Below are 18,303 nucleotides of genomic sequence, written 5' to 3'. Positions count from 1 at the left end.
TTTCTGGCCAAAGTGTACTTGGTCATCTTATTCCCACTTGATCTCATGCCTAAATTGTCCTCACCTTTCAGTAGCTGTTCTTTCTTGCTAGTTTTTGTTCCCTCCTGTATTTGTACATGCACAGGCATGTATGTACCTGCTCCAGTCCTATTGCCTCTTACTGCTGCTTGGTGCTGTGTGTTCTCCTTGTCTGCATGTTGATAGACTTTATTTTAGCTTTCAGGTCATACATTCAGGTTGGTATCACTTACATCTAGAAAAATGCTCCTTTTTGCCCCGCTCTGCATTCGTTTTCTAACATAAATTAAATAGCTACTAAGTATTTCACTCAGTTCTCTGCTTCTATTTCTGGGAATTTGTCTTCCAGATCTCTAATTTCTACTTTGAGTTTTCAGCATCTCTGACATTAGAGTTGCTAGGCACTATATTTGGAGTAGATTGTGCTCAGGGTGAGACTCTCTTTAGGTGAAGGACACCTTTAGCAGTCTCTAAGAGAGGTCCTGTTACCCATTTTTGCCACACACCACAGTTAGCAATTTTCTGGTTCAGAATTTAGTTCAAATAAGAGCTAAATGTCATAGAGGCATTTCTTTGGGGCCACAGTGCAAGTGTCCAGGCTCTGTTGATAGCATTGGGGCTCTAAGACTGAAAAAATAAACCTTTAACACAACAATGGCCCAGTGGCATCTCTAGGACATGCTCATATCTCTTTCCAGCAAGAGAATCCTGATCCAGCAGGTGCCACCAGAGCCTGAGACAGGAGGGAGGGATGGAGAAAATGTTGGTGCCACTCAGCATCTTGCCACTCGGTGCACTGGCAGAGGAATAACTACTCTCCATGCCATCCCATGCAGCTAGCTGCTGGGTTCTTGGAGGGCTTCCTCGGGTGAAACATCTCCATTGATATCTGGGACATCAGACAGAAGACCCTCAGTAAGTTCAGTAAGGCTTGTCATCCTAAAGTTACAGAAAACCAAGAAGGCTCAGTCTTCATATACTTACCCCTTTTGGAGGAACATGGGTGCTAAAGAAAGGGTCAGCCTCTTTTTTGTTGTTAAACCCAACATTTCAGTACAGAAATGCTTGCAAAATTACCATTTTTACTCAAGAGCTTAAAGATTTATATGGTGCATGTGAAGGAGGGGAAAGAATTTTAATGGAAGTGTGAAATTGCTCTAATAGGGGAAAAACTGATAGGGCAATTGAGAGGGAATTATGTTTGAGATGAAGACTAATGTTAGGAGACCACCTATGGCTCATGTAAAGCTCCCAGGAATCTCAGCCATAGCCCAAGACTCTCATTCTGTTAAAGCTGTGTAAACCTAAAGAGCCAGGGGGGATGTATATAGAAAAGTAATGCTGGTAGAAGTCTGCAGACCTGTTACCAGGCCTTTGATATAAATCTGATCTAATAAATCTAATAAAGCATGCAATTATGCTTCTTTAGTGTAAGCTTTTACCTTAAGTTAGGCCAAAAAGTAATTTCAGGGGAAGAAGAATTGAGGCAAATACTCATAGGAGGAAATCCATAGAAGTAGTGAACTTTTCACCTCCAACAGCTAGAAATGACCATGGGGTAGAAGATCAGATGGTTCACTTAACTGCCGAGTAACGAAATTAGGCTAAAAGTTAGATCTAGTCTGCCCAGAGGCAACGTGACAAATTAGATTCATCCACTCACCATATTTGTATTAATGCACTTTTGTATCGTGAACAGATTATAAGAGAAGGCTTTGCCCCAAGGCAGGGTTTTCTGGCACCGCACTCATTTTCAAGCTGAGGTTCTCCCCTGAGGGCACCACGAGACCCTCACTTCTTAGCAGCTTAGGATCTGATCCTCAGCAAAGATTTACCACTAACCTGTGAACAGCTCTTAGCACTTTAAAGCTTAAATAATTATAATAATGCTAATAACAGATTTATTTCTGTAAGGTTACAAGAACTGTAAAATCTTGTGATATATTTTAATAGTAGTGTAATATTTAGTTAGCATCTTTCTAAAGTCATATAGTGTGTGTTCCATTGCTAATATTTAAAAAAAAAAAAAGTCAATACTTTCAAAAAATAAATAAATAGTTGTTTAAAAATGAATTCTCAGTGACATGCTCTGTAAACTCATTCTGGGTCCCAGTCCTGGCTGGGAGTCTGAAGGGAGACCTGTGGACTGGCCACCTCTCTTCATGCTGTGGCTGCAACCCTGCAAAAGGGTTGTAGCCCAGGAGAGGTGGGACACCCAGCACTTCATGTCCATTCCTAAATGTGAGGTTTTTTCCACACGAGACTTCGCGTTGCAGCTGCAGCGGCGTGGCATCCCTCTAACCTGGGAGGGAGCTGCACATCGAGAACTCATTGCTTTTCCCTCTGACGATGAAAGACTTTTAAAATTAATTGCATGACATTCTGGCTTGTCTGTGTTGTCAGCTTTGATTTTGCTGTGACAAAATGATGGCCGCTGCCTGTCACAGGGAGTGACACCCCATCTGTGAGCACCGCACTCATCAAGTGGCAGCAGCGAGTTAAAGCCTGGCTGCGATCTGCATTGAAAGCAGTTTCGCGGAGCGCCGCGTGGAGGGAGAGGCAACTGTGGACGTTGTCCTCTTGCACAGGAGCCCGGCCATCGGCCATCGCTTGCTCCTTCCCAGGGGACAGCTGGTGGCAGCCCTGCTGTGGCACTCTCACGGCCACAAGCCCCAGCGATCTTCACTGGGCAGCCAACGCTGCTCACCCCGTCACTGCAATTAGCACAAATTACCCGGGGCTGTATTTTCCAGAGCTGCCATGTTGAGCATTCAGCGCACACCCACCAGATCTAAAAGCAGCGATGTTAAAAGAGCAGCCTCGCTGCGCCGGCAGGGCTGGAGGGGGAAGGTGGGAGCAGGAACAGCAGTACGAGTCGAGCTCGGCTTTCCTTTAGAGGGCAGTGGTGCTCATTGTACAAGGACTGCATTTACAACGAGGCGAAATGTTACCAGCCGGGGTCAGCGGGCACCGAAGCAACAGCAACTCGCAGAAAACGGCACCCAAGTGCTGCCGGCTGCACGGTGCTGTGCAGGAGAGCGTTTTGCTGTGATACACTCCGTGGACTGCTCTGCGCAGGGGCTCATTAGTTTCCCCTTGTTTTTGTTCGCACTAATCAGCAATCAGACAAGTAATTACGGTTCCACAGAGTGGCTTCCTTTCTCCTGCCACGTCAAGAGCTCAGCCCAGGGTGAAGCGCTCCCGACTGTCAATATTTGCCAATTCATCTGCAGCCCCTTTCTGAGCCAGACGAGCCCTTCCCACCTGATTTACACCCAACCTCTAAGGCAAGCCAAAACCCAGGCGATTTCTGAAGCTGCACTAACCTTTTCATGGGTTTGGGTGAGGCCTCCCGCTCCAGGTTGGAGGACGTGTGCTTCACGTGCATGGCATTGTAGGAAGTGTGGGTGTACTCGTTCTCGTCACTGTAGTCGGGGCCCAGCAGCGTTCGAGCCCACGTCCCCATGTCGTATGGAGGAAGGGTCCCCCCAAATTCAGAGGGCAGGCATTCAGGGTGTATTAGCTGGTGAAGGCTGTTCAGGTTGTTGCCATGAAGAAAGATCTTTAAGAAATAAAAATAAAGTTCATAGTTATCATCTCTTCTTTGCTTCAGTAAGTACGGTGATAACGGCACTAGTGAAACATGGGGTGTCATTACTTGACACCACAGTTTCAGGCAGGGGCTTCTGGAGCACCCAGTGCTCATTGGGAGGAGAGGGATCAGCTTTTGTACATGTAGCCAAAGAGTTAGGCTGACACCATAAACACTTGTGAAAAGCCTGATTTGATTGCTTTTGGAACAGCACTGTCATTTTCTTAAGTACCAGAGTGGGGAAAGTGCAAGTTGGGAATAATAACCACCTATTGTTACCGTGAGAGGAGAGAACCTTGTACAAAAGCAGTGGGAAGAACAGGGAGACAGCGGGGCTTACTGAAAGAAAATGTGAAGAATAGGTCCTCAGCTTTTGAGGGGTAACCCAGCCCTGTACCCGGGGACTGATGTTTCACAGCGTGAGGCCACTTTGTGCTGCTTTAGCAACATGGGGCTCTCTGATCCCTCTTTGCTTTCTGACTGTCATTACCCATATCCTCTGTCAGACACAACCCAGGGCAGGGAATGGGACCGTCTGAAAGACGATCCAGTGGAGGTTTCATGAGCTTCATGGACAAACAGGTAATGTGACTGCAGGACAACAGTTCATATGGGTTTCAGTGGGGAAGACCTGCTTTTTCTGCAGCTTGAGCAAACAGGCTACAGGCAGGGACATTTTTGGTGCAAATAAGTGAGTTAGCATCATGTGAAAAAAGTCAAATTGCTAAAAAAGCAAAATGGGAATGTTTACTCCCACAAAAAGTGTTAAAGTGTTGAGCAGAAGTTTCCCCCTCTGCAGATGGCTCTAGCCAGGCCTGATAATCCCTCTATCTCACCTCTATCCCTGAGCATGTCCCCTTAGAAAGGATCTACGCTTTGTTAGTGATAACAACTCTTTGGTCTCTTGTTATCGATCCAACCCAGATCATTGAAAACTGTAAGTCTTGGTAACAGCTGCCGTTCTTTGCTGCCATATGAAAAATGCAGAGGAAAAGCAGGGGACTGCTCCTTTCCTCTGGACCTCCAGCCTCCCACCTCCACCAGCCCCTTCTAATTACCCTTTTCCTTGTCTTGTCTTTGAGGAATGGTTTGATTAGCGTGTACAGGGCATGGATGTACCAGGGCTGGTTGACAAAATGGACTCCTCCAAAGCGGGCAGGAAAGCTGTCCTACAGAAAGAAAGAAATGGAAGCCAGTTAATAGATGCAGTGCTTTAGCCAGGCAGTCAATAGGATGAAAGTTAGAGGAAGAAGTCTGTCTCTCTCCATCTGCAACAGCAACCGAGTGCTGGGCTTGCTGGGAGGGGGCAGGAGGGAGATGGGAAGAGGAAGAAGCCCAGAAACATTTGCATCAGTTTCTGCTCTTAGCAGACAGTCCTTTCTCCCTTCCACGCGCTACCGCATCAATTGCTGATGATTTAAAGCAGGCTCTCCAGACGCTTTGCCTGAACGCTTTTTTCACTCCATCAGGGCATCCATCCGACTTTGCTGGGATGGGAAGCGAGGCTGGGCTGATGAGCGCGGCTCCCTCGAGGGGGAAGCTTTCTAATTTCTCATTGTGGTGTGCAAGGCAAGCCCCCGGTTCCCACGCACAGTGCTGCACGCAGCTCACCTCTTCACCCTGCTGCCTCCCCGCCTCCCTCCTGCTAAAATCATCATTACAATGGCTGACCTTTCGGGGTGAGCGCACAGCGTACTCCAGGGAGGAGGATGGGTGGGAAAGGCTGATAAGTGGAGGTGTAGCGGGAGCGCAACACGACGGCTCCATGGAAACTGGCAGAGCCGAGCGCTGGCTGCGAGGCTGTGCACAAACCCCCTCTTGCATTAAGATGCAGGTGGCGTCCTGCCGGGGAGGTGTTTGCAGAAGCAGCTCGGGCGGCGTGGCACGCTTAATAGAAGAGGAGGTTGCTGGCGCGCCTTGAAAGGTTGCCGCGTATTGCGACAGGCGTTTTGTATCCATGCTCTCATCTAGCAAATGTCAGTCAGGGAAGAGCCTGGGGTCTTTGACTTGCATGAACAGCGGGACGGATGTCTGCTGCTCCTGTGTGCAAGCACGCTTCCAGAGAGAGGAGATGTGCCTGGCTCTGCCTGGCGAAGAGAGGTCCTAACAGGGCCTTCCTCCTCCTGCTTGTGCTCCTAACCCCCACAGCTCAGCAGAGACAGGCAGAGCACAACCAGGTCTCTTCCTGCAGGGCTTTGGCTTCAGGCAGGTTCATTCCCCCACAATTAGTGCTGGGTGTCCCAGGGCTTTATCTTGGCTTTATCTGGAGCATCACAGACAGCACAGCTGGTGGGGGTATGAGGTAGATTTGTGACACAATATGGAAAATCCCCTTATACACCTGCTCAGTGTAGATTCTGCACAGCTTCAAGGTCAAATTATTTCACCAGTTTAGCACTCTGTAGTCACCCTACCATTTCCTGCCTATCACCCATAGTAGATACAAAGGACTACTTATATGCTTCGGGCACTGGCCATGGATTGCCCTAGCAGTCATACCAAAACATATCTTATTAATGTTTGTGAGGGACCACATGTGATACTCTTTTCTTTAGCAATACAGAAGTATAAACCTTGTACACCTCATATGTGTCAGTTTAGCTGAGATCATTACAAATCTCAGTACTGGATTCTATGTGCAAAGCCAGTGGGTAGTCAGGCCAGAACACAGGAGCCCTCTCAAGGAGAACACATACTCCTTGGAGGTGTTCATTCACTGTGAAGATGACTGTATTTCCATGCTGCTGGGATATTAGATAAAATTTTGCAATGCGGCTCTGACTGATTTAAACTACTGGATTGCTGCAGGTCGCAGTGACTTCAGCAGGGCAGTCCTGAGAAACAGCAGTGGAGAATCAGGCCTTTATTCTGAGCCCACCTAGTATAAGCATCGGCCTTCAGACATGTTAAGTGAAGCCAAAAGGAGCTTCCTACCCCATGATAACCCAGAAGTGATTTAGACAAGACCAGAGACAAAAATTTCTTTCTCATGCCAAACTCACATATTCAGTTGCTTTCCTCCCACACAGGAATGAAAATCTGAAGATTTGAAACTTTTCACAGAATACTTTTAAAAGGAAAAAAAAAAAAAAAAAAAAGCAATATCAGGATGTTATTTTTAAATTATTATTATCTTTCTATATTTGTCAAAGCAGCTGCCATCCCACAAGCCATAGCCCTAAAGAGTTCTTGGACTCATTGGCTCTTTGGGACTGACCTGCCACAGCAGTCCCGAGTTGCACTATAACAGTACAGGTTGATGTAGTAGTCATATAGGTCAATAAGAGAGTGAAGTAAGGCACACTAAAGAAGTACGAGATAGGAGGCATGGGAATGACTTTAAGACACAGAGAATTATATTGACTTGAAAAAAAAAAAAGAAAAGTTGTTTTACTTTCTCATTAGAGTATACAGATTATATCAATCACAATCTTCAGTGAGAAATGTCAGGCTTAACGTCCAAAGGGAAACACTGGGAAACACTTTTCTTTCTTTTTTTTTTTTTTTTTTTTTTTTTACAAATATGTTTACCAGCCTTAATGATACCACCTTACCCAAAAAGGTCTGAATGCTGGCATGCTGAGAATTAAGCAACCAGCTGGAGTTTTGAATTGGCAGACTGCCTCTGGAAAGGGTTGAGTAAAGGGGAGAATGTACTGTCCTACACAGAAAATGAATTTTATGTCCACCCCACATAGACTGTCAAGTCCATAAACTAGGTTCTGTCTGGCACATCAGCAGATAAAGACTTACAGGAAGGTCTCACATAACATTATTGTTGCGTTATTTTAAGGCAACGGCTGTCTTTTCATTCTAATGATACACCAAAGAATACACAAATAACTTTGAAAAGACAGTGTGTTTATCAAGAAATAATAATAATAATAAAAACATTTTTTGTGTGTTTAACTTTATGCTATTTTTGTTCCTTGCACTGTTAAGCACAATAAGCTCAATTTGACTTTTATCTCTCAGTCCACCTGCATTTGTAAGGCTGTCAATTAGAAGACAAAAACATACATTTTTTTAAAAACCAAAGAAATTTGATATGGGAATCATCCAGACAGTTTGGAGCTGCAGCATTCCAATTTTGCAGAAGTCCCTAATTAGCGCAGAGCTGTCTTGGAAAGAAAAGCTCTCGTCTGGAGGTCTGTCTTGTGCAGCTCTAGGAAGATGTATGAGACCTTTCCCACACCCCACTTAGTGTCTCTGCTGCTTTCCCTGGGGCTAGGTGAAAGTAGCTGAAATTGATTTTCTGCTGGAGAGCTTTTGCTTTTAGGAATTCTCTTTTGATTTCTCCTGTCTCGTGATTCCTTGGGAAGGTGTATTTTATAATGAGGTGTATTTTCTGGAGCCTACTGTGAAAAGGACCCTGGGATCACGGAGCCTTTTCTTAACCCAATTCCTTGTTAAAAATACCCAATTGTGAAGATATATTTATATGTTATGCCAAAGATATAAATAAAATATGGCATGCTGGAACAAGCCTAATGATTTGTGTAGACTACTGCCATTTTATCTGAAAACCAGGCTGGACATAACTTCATGTCACTCAGAGATGCAATTACAGTGTGAATAAACACATCCAGCCCAGTGGTAATCTGGCTAGCTTGCTACTCAGCAGTAGCAGGTAAGAAACAGTAAAAGGACGGCAGATACTTACTTGGGCAGCTAGCTCACCCCAGAGTCAAACCAGGTCTTCATTTCATTGGGACCCAAAGTCAACTAAAACAAGGAATACATCTGACCTTGCAGAAGTGACACCTTTCCTAAATAACACGGGCAAACCTAGACAGACAAAATCGTCCCGGCACAGGGATTTTAATTGTTCCCATTGATCAAATGAAACTGGTGCTTTGGGTAGGACTTACTTGCCTTATTTGCCTTTTTTAAAACAAACATACAAACAAACAAAAAGCAACCTCCTTTCAGTGATTTCCTTCCACATCATCCCCAAAGAAGAGAAAGCGGTTAACACTTGAGTGCTAGAGCTGACCTGCCACAGACACCCAAACATCCATACAAGATTCAATACATCTTTTGTTTCAGGTTGGAAAAGTGTCTCCAAGCTTGCAGAGCAGAAGAAAATGTGGAGTTCATTGATTCTCTTTTCATCTCAGGCCTCCTGTGCTAGGAAATTTCTGAACTGAAATGAGCCTAAGACTGAAAATCTCCTGTACAAAATGTTCTGCTAAATAGCTTGGGAGTGATAGCTATGCAGTGAACGAGAGACAATTTTTTACTATTTAAGCCTGTTCTTGCCTTCATGACATCTATTTCTTTTGGCAGGAGTACACATCAGAAACCTTTTACTGCTTTGTTGTTCTGAACTGCTTGACTCGGAAAGCTAAAAATGATCTTCTAACATCTCATTACACCAAACTGTGGCAGAGGAGTAAAACAGTCTTTGGAATATCAAAATTAGGAATAAATATAGCCTGATACAAATCTAGCTAATCTTTTCAAACTGTGTGAATTGTCTCCATAGTCCAATGACCTAAGCTCAAAAAACAAGTTATAGCATATTTCAAGCTTTGGAACATTTGAATTTTGTGACACAAATGTTTTTAAGCTGCTCTCGTAGCCTCAACCCTTTGCAATCAGATAAGCAAACACACGTCTTGCCATCCAAATGCATTTCTTTAATCTAGACCAGACTCGCCAGTTTAATGCAAATCAAAATATAATCCCCTTTGAATGAAAATAGTTTCTTTTAGATTCAGGCAGATTTCAATCATAAACAAAACTGTTTAAACTGAAAGGTCATTCAAACTGAGGCTAAAAACAGCATCCTCATGCCTGTGTGCTTACATAATCAGTCCCTGCAGTGGATTAAAGCTTCCACAGACCGTATTAATAGTTCTGGAAGATTTTATTAATAGTTCAGTGATAGTTTCTCCCGGGAGAATTTCTGTGAGTGGATGATTTTAATGGACTGGCACAATAAAGAGGGAAGACTTTCAGCTCTCCAACCCTGGGTCCAAATCTAGCCTCGGGAAGAGTGGCAGTGATGGAAAGTTGTTGTTCTCTGATTTTATAACTTTGCCAGGTATTGGATGGGTTGTGTCTATTAAAAAGATCTTCCTGAGCATGTCTGAATGAGTGCCCAGTAATACCCTTGGTGCGGACAGAGCAGGTTGTCTTACAATGCAGGTTAGGAGAGAAGGCAGAGAGCCACCCCAATCACTACAGCTTCAGTTTCTAATTTTAATACAACACCTAGGAGCCTAGTATTTAGCTGGGGACACACAGGGCAGGAGGGGTGGGAGGGGCTGGGGACAGCAGGGACCTGGGGCTGGGGACAGCAGGGATCTGGAGCTGGGCTGCTCCCATCCCTCTTGAGCATCCCCAGGGCTGCAGGAGCGAGCGTGGTTCTGCTCAGAGACCAGGCACGTTTCACACCTCCATCCGGACAAGTTGCTCTTCCTTTCGTTATCTCTTTTTGCTCCCCTGTGTTTTCGAAGAGACAGGAATGCAAAATTAATGTTGCCAGTGGCAATAATTGCAAACTCGTTTGCTTCTACCTTGGCATGCCCTCAGAGTACACAGGGCTTGGAAATTGCTGCAGAGGAGGGAAAAAGACCCTATATGCCCTATATTAGTCCTAGCAATAGGGCAGTTTTGACCTGCCAGACTATGACTGCAAAAGGGATTCTTGCAATCAGGAAGAACTCATTGATTTTGTGAAGGAGTGACAGTAACTGCTCAGACCAAAATGATCTCTTTAAAACATACAGTGGCAAAAGACTGGAGCTAAATCACAGAAAAATATGAGTGCTTGGTTTATTTTTACTCCATATACCCACGTATGTAGATTAGTATGCTCTGAAGTACTGCTGTCAGGGAAATTGAACTGAAAAATGAACATTAGGATGCATTCTCCTAGACATTTTTCATTATGTTTGTTATCTCTCCTGCTACACTCTATAACTTTTAAAATTCAGCCATTTGCGGTGGGTTTCTCCCAGTCATTACTGCACGTTAGTGAGGTCCTACAGAGCATCTGTTCATGGGTGTTGGCAGATGGCACCAATAAATCAGGTTACAGTACACAGATTTGCTCGGTAAACTTTGATTTGTCCTGATAGAATCATGCTGTCATATCATCTGGTCCAACAAAATAACCTGTAACCTTGGGGCAAGGGGGGATTTCTTCACGACTTCTTTACGAGGAACCTTTTGCTGAACTAGCTCAAAAAAAAAATTAAGAATAGAAAAAATCCTAGGAGAAGTGACACCTCTGGACTGACACCATACACTGGTGCTGTTTTTTTGCTTTGCCCCACTGATTTCTAAGCATTTCACCCACAACTTATAGACTGATGCTCCTTTCAGATTAAAAAGGTGAATGCATTATATCGCAAAAGAAACAGCAGGTTCATTCAGGGGCTTGGCTGAGTTCTGCCAAACTCATACCAACTAGCTCTGGATTAGCTCAGAGAGAGGCAAAGCCAGAACAGGAGCTCTGTGGCTGAGCAGGAAGAGTGACAGCCACGCACTAGGCTGAGGAGGTGTAAATTGGGTCATAGGAACAAGTGGGCACATGGGAAGGGACAAGAATTTGCCAGAGGCAATTTTTTTGTGTTAGTTTAGAAACTTGCTGTGATCATTGCAGTGAGTTCTAGCAAACTGGGCTAAATCATCTCCGTTGTCCTGGTTTTTGCTGTAAACTCTAGCTCAGAAACACTTCCATCCCCAGCTTTCCGAAGCGAAGGTGACTACAAGCTGCGTTGCTTCTATTCCTGTATCTCACTGAACATACCAGTCTGAAATTAGTTGTGGGGGAAGGGAAAAGCAGTAGGAAGATCATCAAAGCTGAAAGTAGTTTAGGGCTTAATTAGGAACTGTAAAACACACTGGGCACAGCGCAAGCCTGGCCTCCAGGCTTGCTGAGCCAACACATGTGCTGCTTGCTGGAGTGTGTACCCACAAGTTGGCGGTGACGCTCCATGCTCCCTGGGCTACCAAGCCCATGGCTGGAAATGACCTAGTAGCTTTGGTAGCTTGAAATCATCAGAAGAACAAAGCTTCTGTGCAAATATCAGGTTTCTGAGAGGTCACACTCCTCCAACCCTTCCCCTGATACCTGGAATTAAAGCAGTGATAAAGTGTTTTTTCTTGCAGCCGGATTTTAATACAAGGCCTTCTGAGGTAAAATGTGCACAAGCAGAATGAGCATGTCCAACAATGATAGTAAAAGTCAGTATTAGGACATCTTCCATCACCTTAAGACCACCTTAACTTCCTTACATATTGAAAAGAATACACACAGGGAGTACTAAAATGTTCAACACGGAAATCTTGACCTGAAAAATGTTCTATTTTCATATACACTTCTGGAAAAATAATAATATATATATATATATGTATATATATTAAGTTGGGAGTAATTCTTAAAAGTTAACCTCTGAACAATATTAATTAATGCTATTAACCAATGTAGACAAAATCTACAGTTTTCCTTAGCTGACCCGATTTAAAGCTTTCTCCCCCTGGCTATTTCTATTTACATAGGCAGACCTTGCACACATCCTGAAGGGCAATGGATCTGTGGGACACTGCAGTTCAGAGCATGGATAGTGAAGGAGTTAGGGCAGAGAAGAAGCCACTAAGGCAAATCCTCTGGAACTTAAAAGATTGTTGAAAGGAAAGAGTCAAGTAGCAGACCTGAAAAGGACAATGTACAGCAGCTTATTTCTTGTCCCAAACCAACATTTTCTTCACACTTTCATCACATCACCACTTTCTATACCTGTTCTCTGCAAATATATCCCTGTGTCTGAGCAAAGGGGCTATGAAGGCCAAACTGTCATGGTAAGGACAAATGCCCACAGCATTAGTTAAAGTCAGCCAAAGAAAAGCAATTAAAAAAGGTCTCATGGCACTTGTCTTTCTTCTCAGGAGACCTATTGACTTTGCAGAAAAGCTTTTCATCTTGCCTATGAAAGCACCAAGGTGTTACACAGAAATCATATAGTCATATTACACTTGTGTTGTGATTGAAACCTGATGCTAGAGAAAAGGAGATTTTGTTATTTACAGTCCTAAGCAACCTGTTTGACGTTCAACAGAAGTCTGCTGTGTCTTTGCTTGAACACAACCTGGAATTATCTTCAAGTTTTGCATGTGCATTCACTTATAGAGAGTTATGTAAAGGATGTTATAAACTATTATTGTGATGAGATTATAACCCAGCAAGGTCAGGGAAGAAAAAAAAAAAAAAAAGAAGTGTTTTGTTGGCATTTGTTGCCAAACAAAATATGACTCTAATAAAAAACTGACAGATTATTCCTTTTCTGGTAAATTTCTGTGTGTCTAGAAAGAAGTTAAGAAAATCATTGTGTTGACTTTTCAATACAGCTCCTTGAAGAGGTATAGTAGGCTTCTAGCACCTCTTTTCTCAAGGTCATCTGCTAAACAGAAGCTAGATTTCCACCTTATTTTACTAAGAATTTCAGATTTTGCTTCTTTGTTTGAAATTGGAACCTCATTTTAAAAAAGAAGTTGTCCCTTCACCTAGATGTCGCACAAATACTTTCAAAAATAATTTCTATGGTCTCTGTTATCCTTGATGAATGTACACTGTTCAGTGTACACTTGGCGAAGGCATTTTGCAATTCTTTTGTCTCTTTCTACAGGACTGTGTGTGTGCATGGGTGGGTGGTGAAGACTGACCTACTTTGTTTTTGAAGTGAGACATAACGCTAAATGTGTGTGCAATGTTGGAAACCCAGCTCTGAGAGGATTCAATACCAGGCAACTCATATTGTCTTAGGTAAGCACCTGGCAGCAGCACCTTTGATTCATGTACAACCTTTTGTTCTTCAAACCATAAAAGCCTAGGGAAAAAATAATAATAAAAAAAAAAAAAATCCTTTTTATTTGCATGATTCGATCTCTGTCCTTGTTCTAATATGTCAGTAAGATTGCTTAGCTTCTGTATCCCTCCATGCTGAAGGGAATCTTGTTTTATGTATTTGTGTTTCGCAAAGTCCCAGATAGTCACAAGGCTAAACTGACAGGAGCAGACCAATGTGTCAACTCCACAATAAAATATAATCTCATTGTGTCTGCCCTTCTGTGATCTTTTTTTTTTTTTTTTTTTTTTTTTTTTTTTACTTTTTTAATAATGCAGTAGTGCCTTGGTAATAAGAAATCTGATTGAATGTCCTTGAAATATGTTTTGAGAACAACAACAAAAAAATATGATTAGTACTAAAGATACATGGTTTTCCATTGCGGAAAACATGTTATTTAGGAAAGCTGCTTTTACAGTGACAGGCAGCATTTTAAGTTTCATGCCATTTTCTACTCCCTGCACTTAAGAAACATGAATGGTATGAAGACCATTTTGCAGAGAAGAGCCTTGCACTATGCAGTACAGAGAACATACTGATATTTTCCACCATGGTCCTTATATCAGGCAATGCTAGTAGCATCACCAATAGCTAAGACTATTTGATGTGCCATTTGCAATCGTTATAACTTTGCCAGTGTTTTACATTTTGGGCTCAAATGTTTCAACAGTGAGCTACATAAGCCTTTATGCGAACGGTTTGGGGGACTGGAGGGTGGAGAAGTGATTTCTCAAAAGGCTTGTGGGAGAAAAAGCTATATATATATAGTTCTCTGCACTTTGGTACTATTTCTATGATTACTGGAGGGTGGAGATTGAAAGCACAATCTTTGGGGTATGATCCTGACTCTTCACATAAGATTTTCCTAACGCACATGGTTTCACTGCCCCAGTGAGACTTTGCAGCTGTGTGTGCATATGCAGCTGTGTATGTGCATATGCCAGAACTCACTGAGAGGCTGAGATGCTTCATAGGTTGGACTAGTTGTGGTGATATCCACCTGCCTTAAAAGCTGTGATCAGTGAGAACTCTTAGAGATCACCAGTTACTTTCTCCTACCTGCAACCCTGGCCAGAGGCTGGGAGTTCAGATCTCTGCCTGCAGTGGTTACTCCTAGAGGTCTGGTAAAAGCCAGCTGGAGCCATAGCCCCCCAGAAGCTGTACTGTGATAATGGGATTTTAAATTTCTTAGTGTGTTACTTAGCCATTTTTTTTTTTTTTAATTTTTATTTTTTGTGCAGTCTGCACCACATAAAGCAGTGTTAACTGACAGCCAACACTGCTCATCACATCAATGCTCAGCATCGGGGCATTTATCAGTCTGGCAGTGTTAAATGATGCATAAACTTTGCAATCTTAGCTAAAGAAAATACGTGCTTACACTCCCTGCAACAGCTCCCTTGTTTTCACAGCATAACTTCCCTCCAGTTCGCAGTTCTTATTCCCTGCTGCCTTGCTTCACTGCAACCTTAACTCCAACTTCAAAACAGCTTTAAATGATAGCACCAGGAAGATGATTTTGGCTGCCTGTGCAGGTGCAAGGGAATCACAGAATCGCAGAATCACAGAATCACAGAATCACAGAATTTTCTAGGTTGGAAGAGACCTCAAGGTCATCGAGTCCAACCTCTGACCTAACGCTAACAGTCCCCACTAAACCATTTCCCTAAGCTCTACATCTAAACGTCTTTTGAAGACCTCCAGGGATGGTGACTCCACCACTTCCCTGGGCAGCCTGTTCCAGTGCCTCACAACCCTTTCAGTGAAGAAGTTCTTCCTAACATCTAGCCTAAAACTCCCCTGGCTCAACTTAAACCCATTCCCCCTCGTCCTGTCACCAGGCACGTGGGAGAACAGGCCAACCCCCACCTCGCTACAGCCTCCCTTGAGGTACCTAAAAAGAGCGATAAGGTCGCCCCTGAGCCTCCTCTTCTCCAGGCTGAACAAGCCCAGCTCCCTCAGCCGCTCCTCGTAGGACTTGTTCTCCAGGCCCCTCACCAGCTTCGTCGCCCTTCTCTGCACCCGCTCAAGCACCTCGATGTCCTTCTTGTAGCGAGGGGCCCAAAACTGAACACAGTACTCGAGGTGCGGCCTCACCAGAGCTGAGTACAGGGGGACGATCACCTCCCTAGCCCTGCTGGTCACACCGTTCCTGATACAAGCCAGGATGCCGTTGGCCTTCTTGGCCACCTGAGCACACTGCTGGCTCATATTCAGCCGACTATCCACCATCACTCCCAGGTCCTTCTCTGCCTGGCAGCTCTCCAACCATTCCTCTCCCAGCCTGTAGCTCTGCTTGGGGTTATTGCGCCCCAGGTGCAGGACCCGGCACTTGGCCTTGTTGAACTTCATGCAGTTGACCTCAGCCCATCGGTGCAGCCTATCCAGATCCTCCTGCAGAGCTTTCCTACCCTCAAGCAGATCGACACACGCACCTAACTTGGTGTCTGCGAACTTACTGAGGGTGCACTCGATGCCCTCGTCCAGATCATCGATGAAGATATTAAAGAGGACCGGCCCCAGCACCGAGCCCTGGGGGACGCCACTAGTGACTGGCCTCCAACTGGACTTGGCTCCATTCACCACGACTCTTTGGGCCCGGCTATCCAGCCAGTTTCTAACCTAACGAAGCGTGCGCCAGTCCAAGCCAAGAGCAGCCAGTTTCTTGAGGAGAATGCTGTGGGAGACGGTGTCAAAAGCCTTGCTGAAGTCAAGGTAAACCACATCCACAGCCTTTCCCTCATCCACCCAGCGCGTCACTCTGTCATAGAAGGAGATCAGGTTCGTCAGGCATGACCTGCCTTTCATAAACCCATTCTGACTGGGCCTGATCGCCTGCTTCCCCTGCAATCAAAGCACTTGTCAGTGCAGCTTCCCAGCCTTTTAACTGTCACCAGCCAAGCACGGCTATCAGACCAGGGTCATAATTCCAGGACACTGTTTCAGTCCTTTGGCCTCTTCTATATGATTACCTGCTCCCAACAGAGTCCTTGGAGAGGAAGAATCTGAGGGGTGCTATCTGTTTACTGCTTTAGTAGCATTTGCAGTGCATACCCCAAAAGGTTGCTCTTAATTGTGTTTTAGACAGCACAATGTCAGTCTCTAAACTAAAAATTCCACCATTCTCCTCTAGTACTCTTACAAAAATAATATTAGTTTTTCTTATGTTAACAGCAGAAAAAAAAATAAGACAAACACAACAACAACAAGAACAAAAGACTGCATTGAATTTGCTATAACTGTGGCTAGTAAGCTAGCAGAAAGGTGCGATCCCATTTCTCACCCACTTCAGATAAAAGAAAAACCTACAAATTTTCTTCTCTTTCTTCTCAGATTGGATTGAAGTTGCCCATTAAGCACTACTACATGAAGCCTTCAATGAATCAGGCTTTTTCCTTCCAGAGGCTGGGAGTGTGCTGTGTCATATCCCTGGAGATCATTAAATTTGCTAGGTAAGTACAGGGCAGTCAGCTTGTGTCTTCTCCTATGAAGGATTCCTGCTGAGAACTCTTTCCACCTGAAGGCATGCTGCCTCATATCCTCCTTGTTAGAATTCAAACGTTTTATTACTGCTCCCTGCTTCAGTATCAGGGCCTTTGCAAATCAGTGGATGTCACTTACCTCAACTTTAGCAAGGATTTAGGCATAGTGTCACATATTTTTTTTTGTCTAGAAAACTGCTGAGTTTTTAGTTTTGGGACGTGGAATACAGTGTGGGTGAAACATTGGTCACATTGCTGAGGTTAAAATACTGAGATCAGAGGTACAAAGTCTGCCTTGTGGTTATTTACTATTTTTTTTTTCTGGGGTTCATACTGTAGCCAGTAACATTTTATAAATGAAATAGGTGATGCTAGGGAGCGACTAACTCCCAGAACTTTGATAAGGGTATCAGTCTCTGGGGGACAATGTATATGGTGGAGGTTAAGGCAGAGAGTCACCTATGCAGGGGGATCCTGATAGATGAGGAAAAAAAATGTGCTGTTGGGACACATGTTAACAAATGCAAAGTGTTTTGTCTTAGACAGAACAACCCTGTGCACAGGGGTCAGGCACTGAGCAACTAGAAAGAAGCTTTGTAGAAGGGGACCTGGGCGAGCTGAAAGCAAGACAGAAGCATGTTCTTGTGGCAAAAGGCCCACCAGATGTATGCATGCATCTGCAGTTATCAGACTATCCCTGCTCTGGAATTTACTTGCTCATGTTCTACAGACATCACTGACTGAACTCTGGTTATTCAGCACTTCAGGTTGCAGTTTCCATCTAATTCTGAAGCATTTTTCATCTTTAAAATACACCACAATTTACTATAGACTAGTGGGCAGGAAGGTAAGGCTGATTTAAGATACACTTAGCCACAAAACTCATACTAGGAGCATAAATGACAGCAATAAACAAAAGAAAATAATCTGTTCAGACCAGAGAAAATCTGTATCGCTAACTCTCTGCTCTGAACCATTGTTCCAAGAATGATTTCCTTGTTATCAGCAATGTGCTGGGTGAACACAAGTAATCAGAAAAGCTGCATTCCCTCTTAGCTGCTATGGTATTTCACACATGCTCCAAAGCATATCCATCCCACTTATGTCCATCAACTTAATTAAAACCTCTCTATTATTGAAAACAGTAACTGGCTCAGAAAAGAATCAGAGCTTAGGAAAGTTTGTTTTGTTTTGTTTTGTTTTGTTGTGTTTTGTTTTGTTTTGTTTTTTCAATGCTGTTCACTGGATAGAGTTCCAGTAGAGCTGGGTTATTTCTGGTAAGAAATAACCAATTTCTGCTGGAAATCCTTCATTTTGGAAAGCATTTGAAGATGACAACTAAAGCCAAATTTGT

General features: G+C 43.8%; 1 protein-coding gene across 1 annotated transcript in view; it reads right to left on the bottom strand.

Annotated features, from left to right (window-relative positions):
- Positions 1-18,303, bottom strand: part of CLVS1 (clavesin 1) — a gene marked incomplete at its 5' end in the record, with an annotated part of 95,640 nt that overhangs the window by 11,328 nt on the left and 66,009 nt on the right. Inside the window, 2 exon segments of the mRNA XM_082754824.1 lie at positions 3,345-3,580; positions 4,669-4,779. Of these exon segments, the coding sequence (XP_082610950.1) occupies positions 3,345-3,580; positions 4,669-4,779 (347 nt within the window).

Source organism: Aythya marila (genome assembly GCF_965140915.1).
Source record: "Aythya marila genome assembly, chromosome: 2".
NCBI classification, from domain to species: Eukaryota; Metazoa; Chordata; class Aves; order Anseriformes; family Anatidae; genus Aythya; species Aythya marila.
This window is presented reverse-complemented; position numbering and strand designations above follow the sequence as displayed.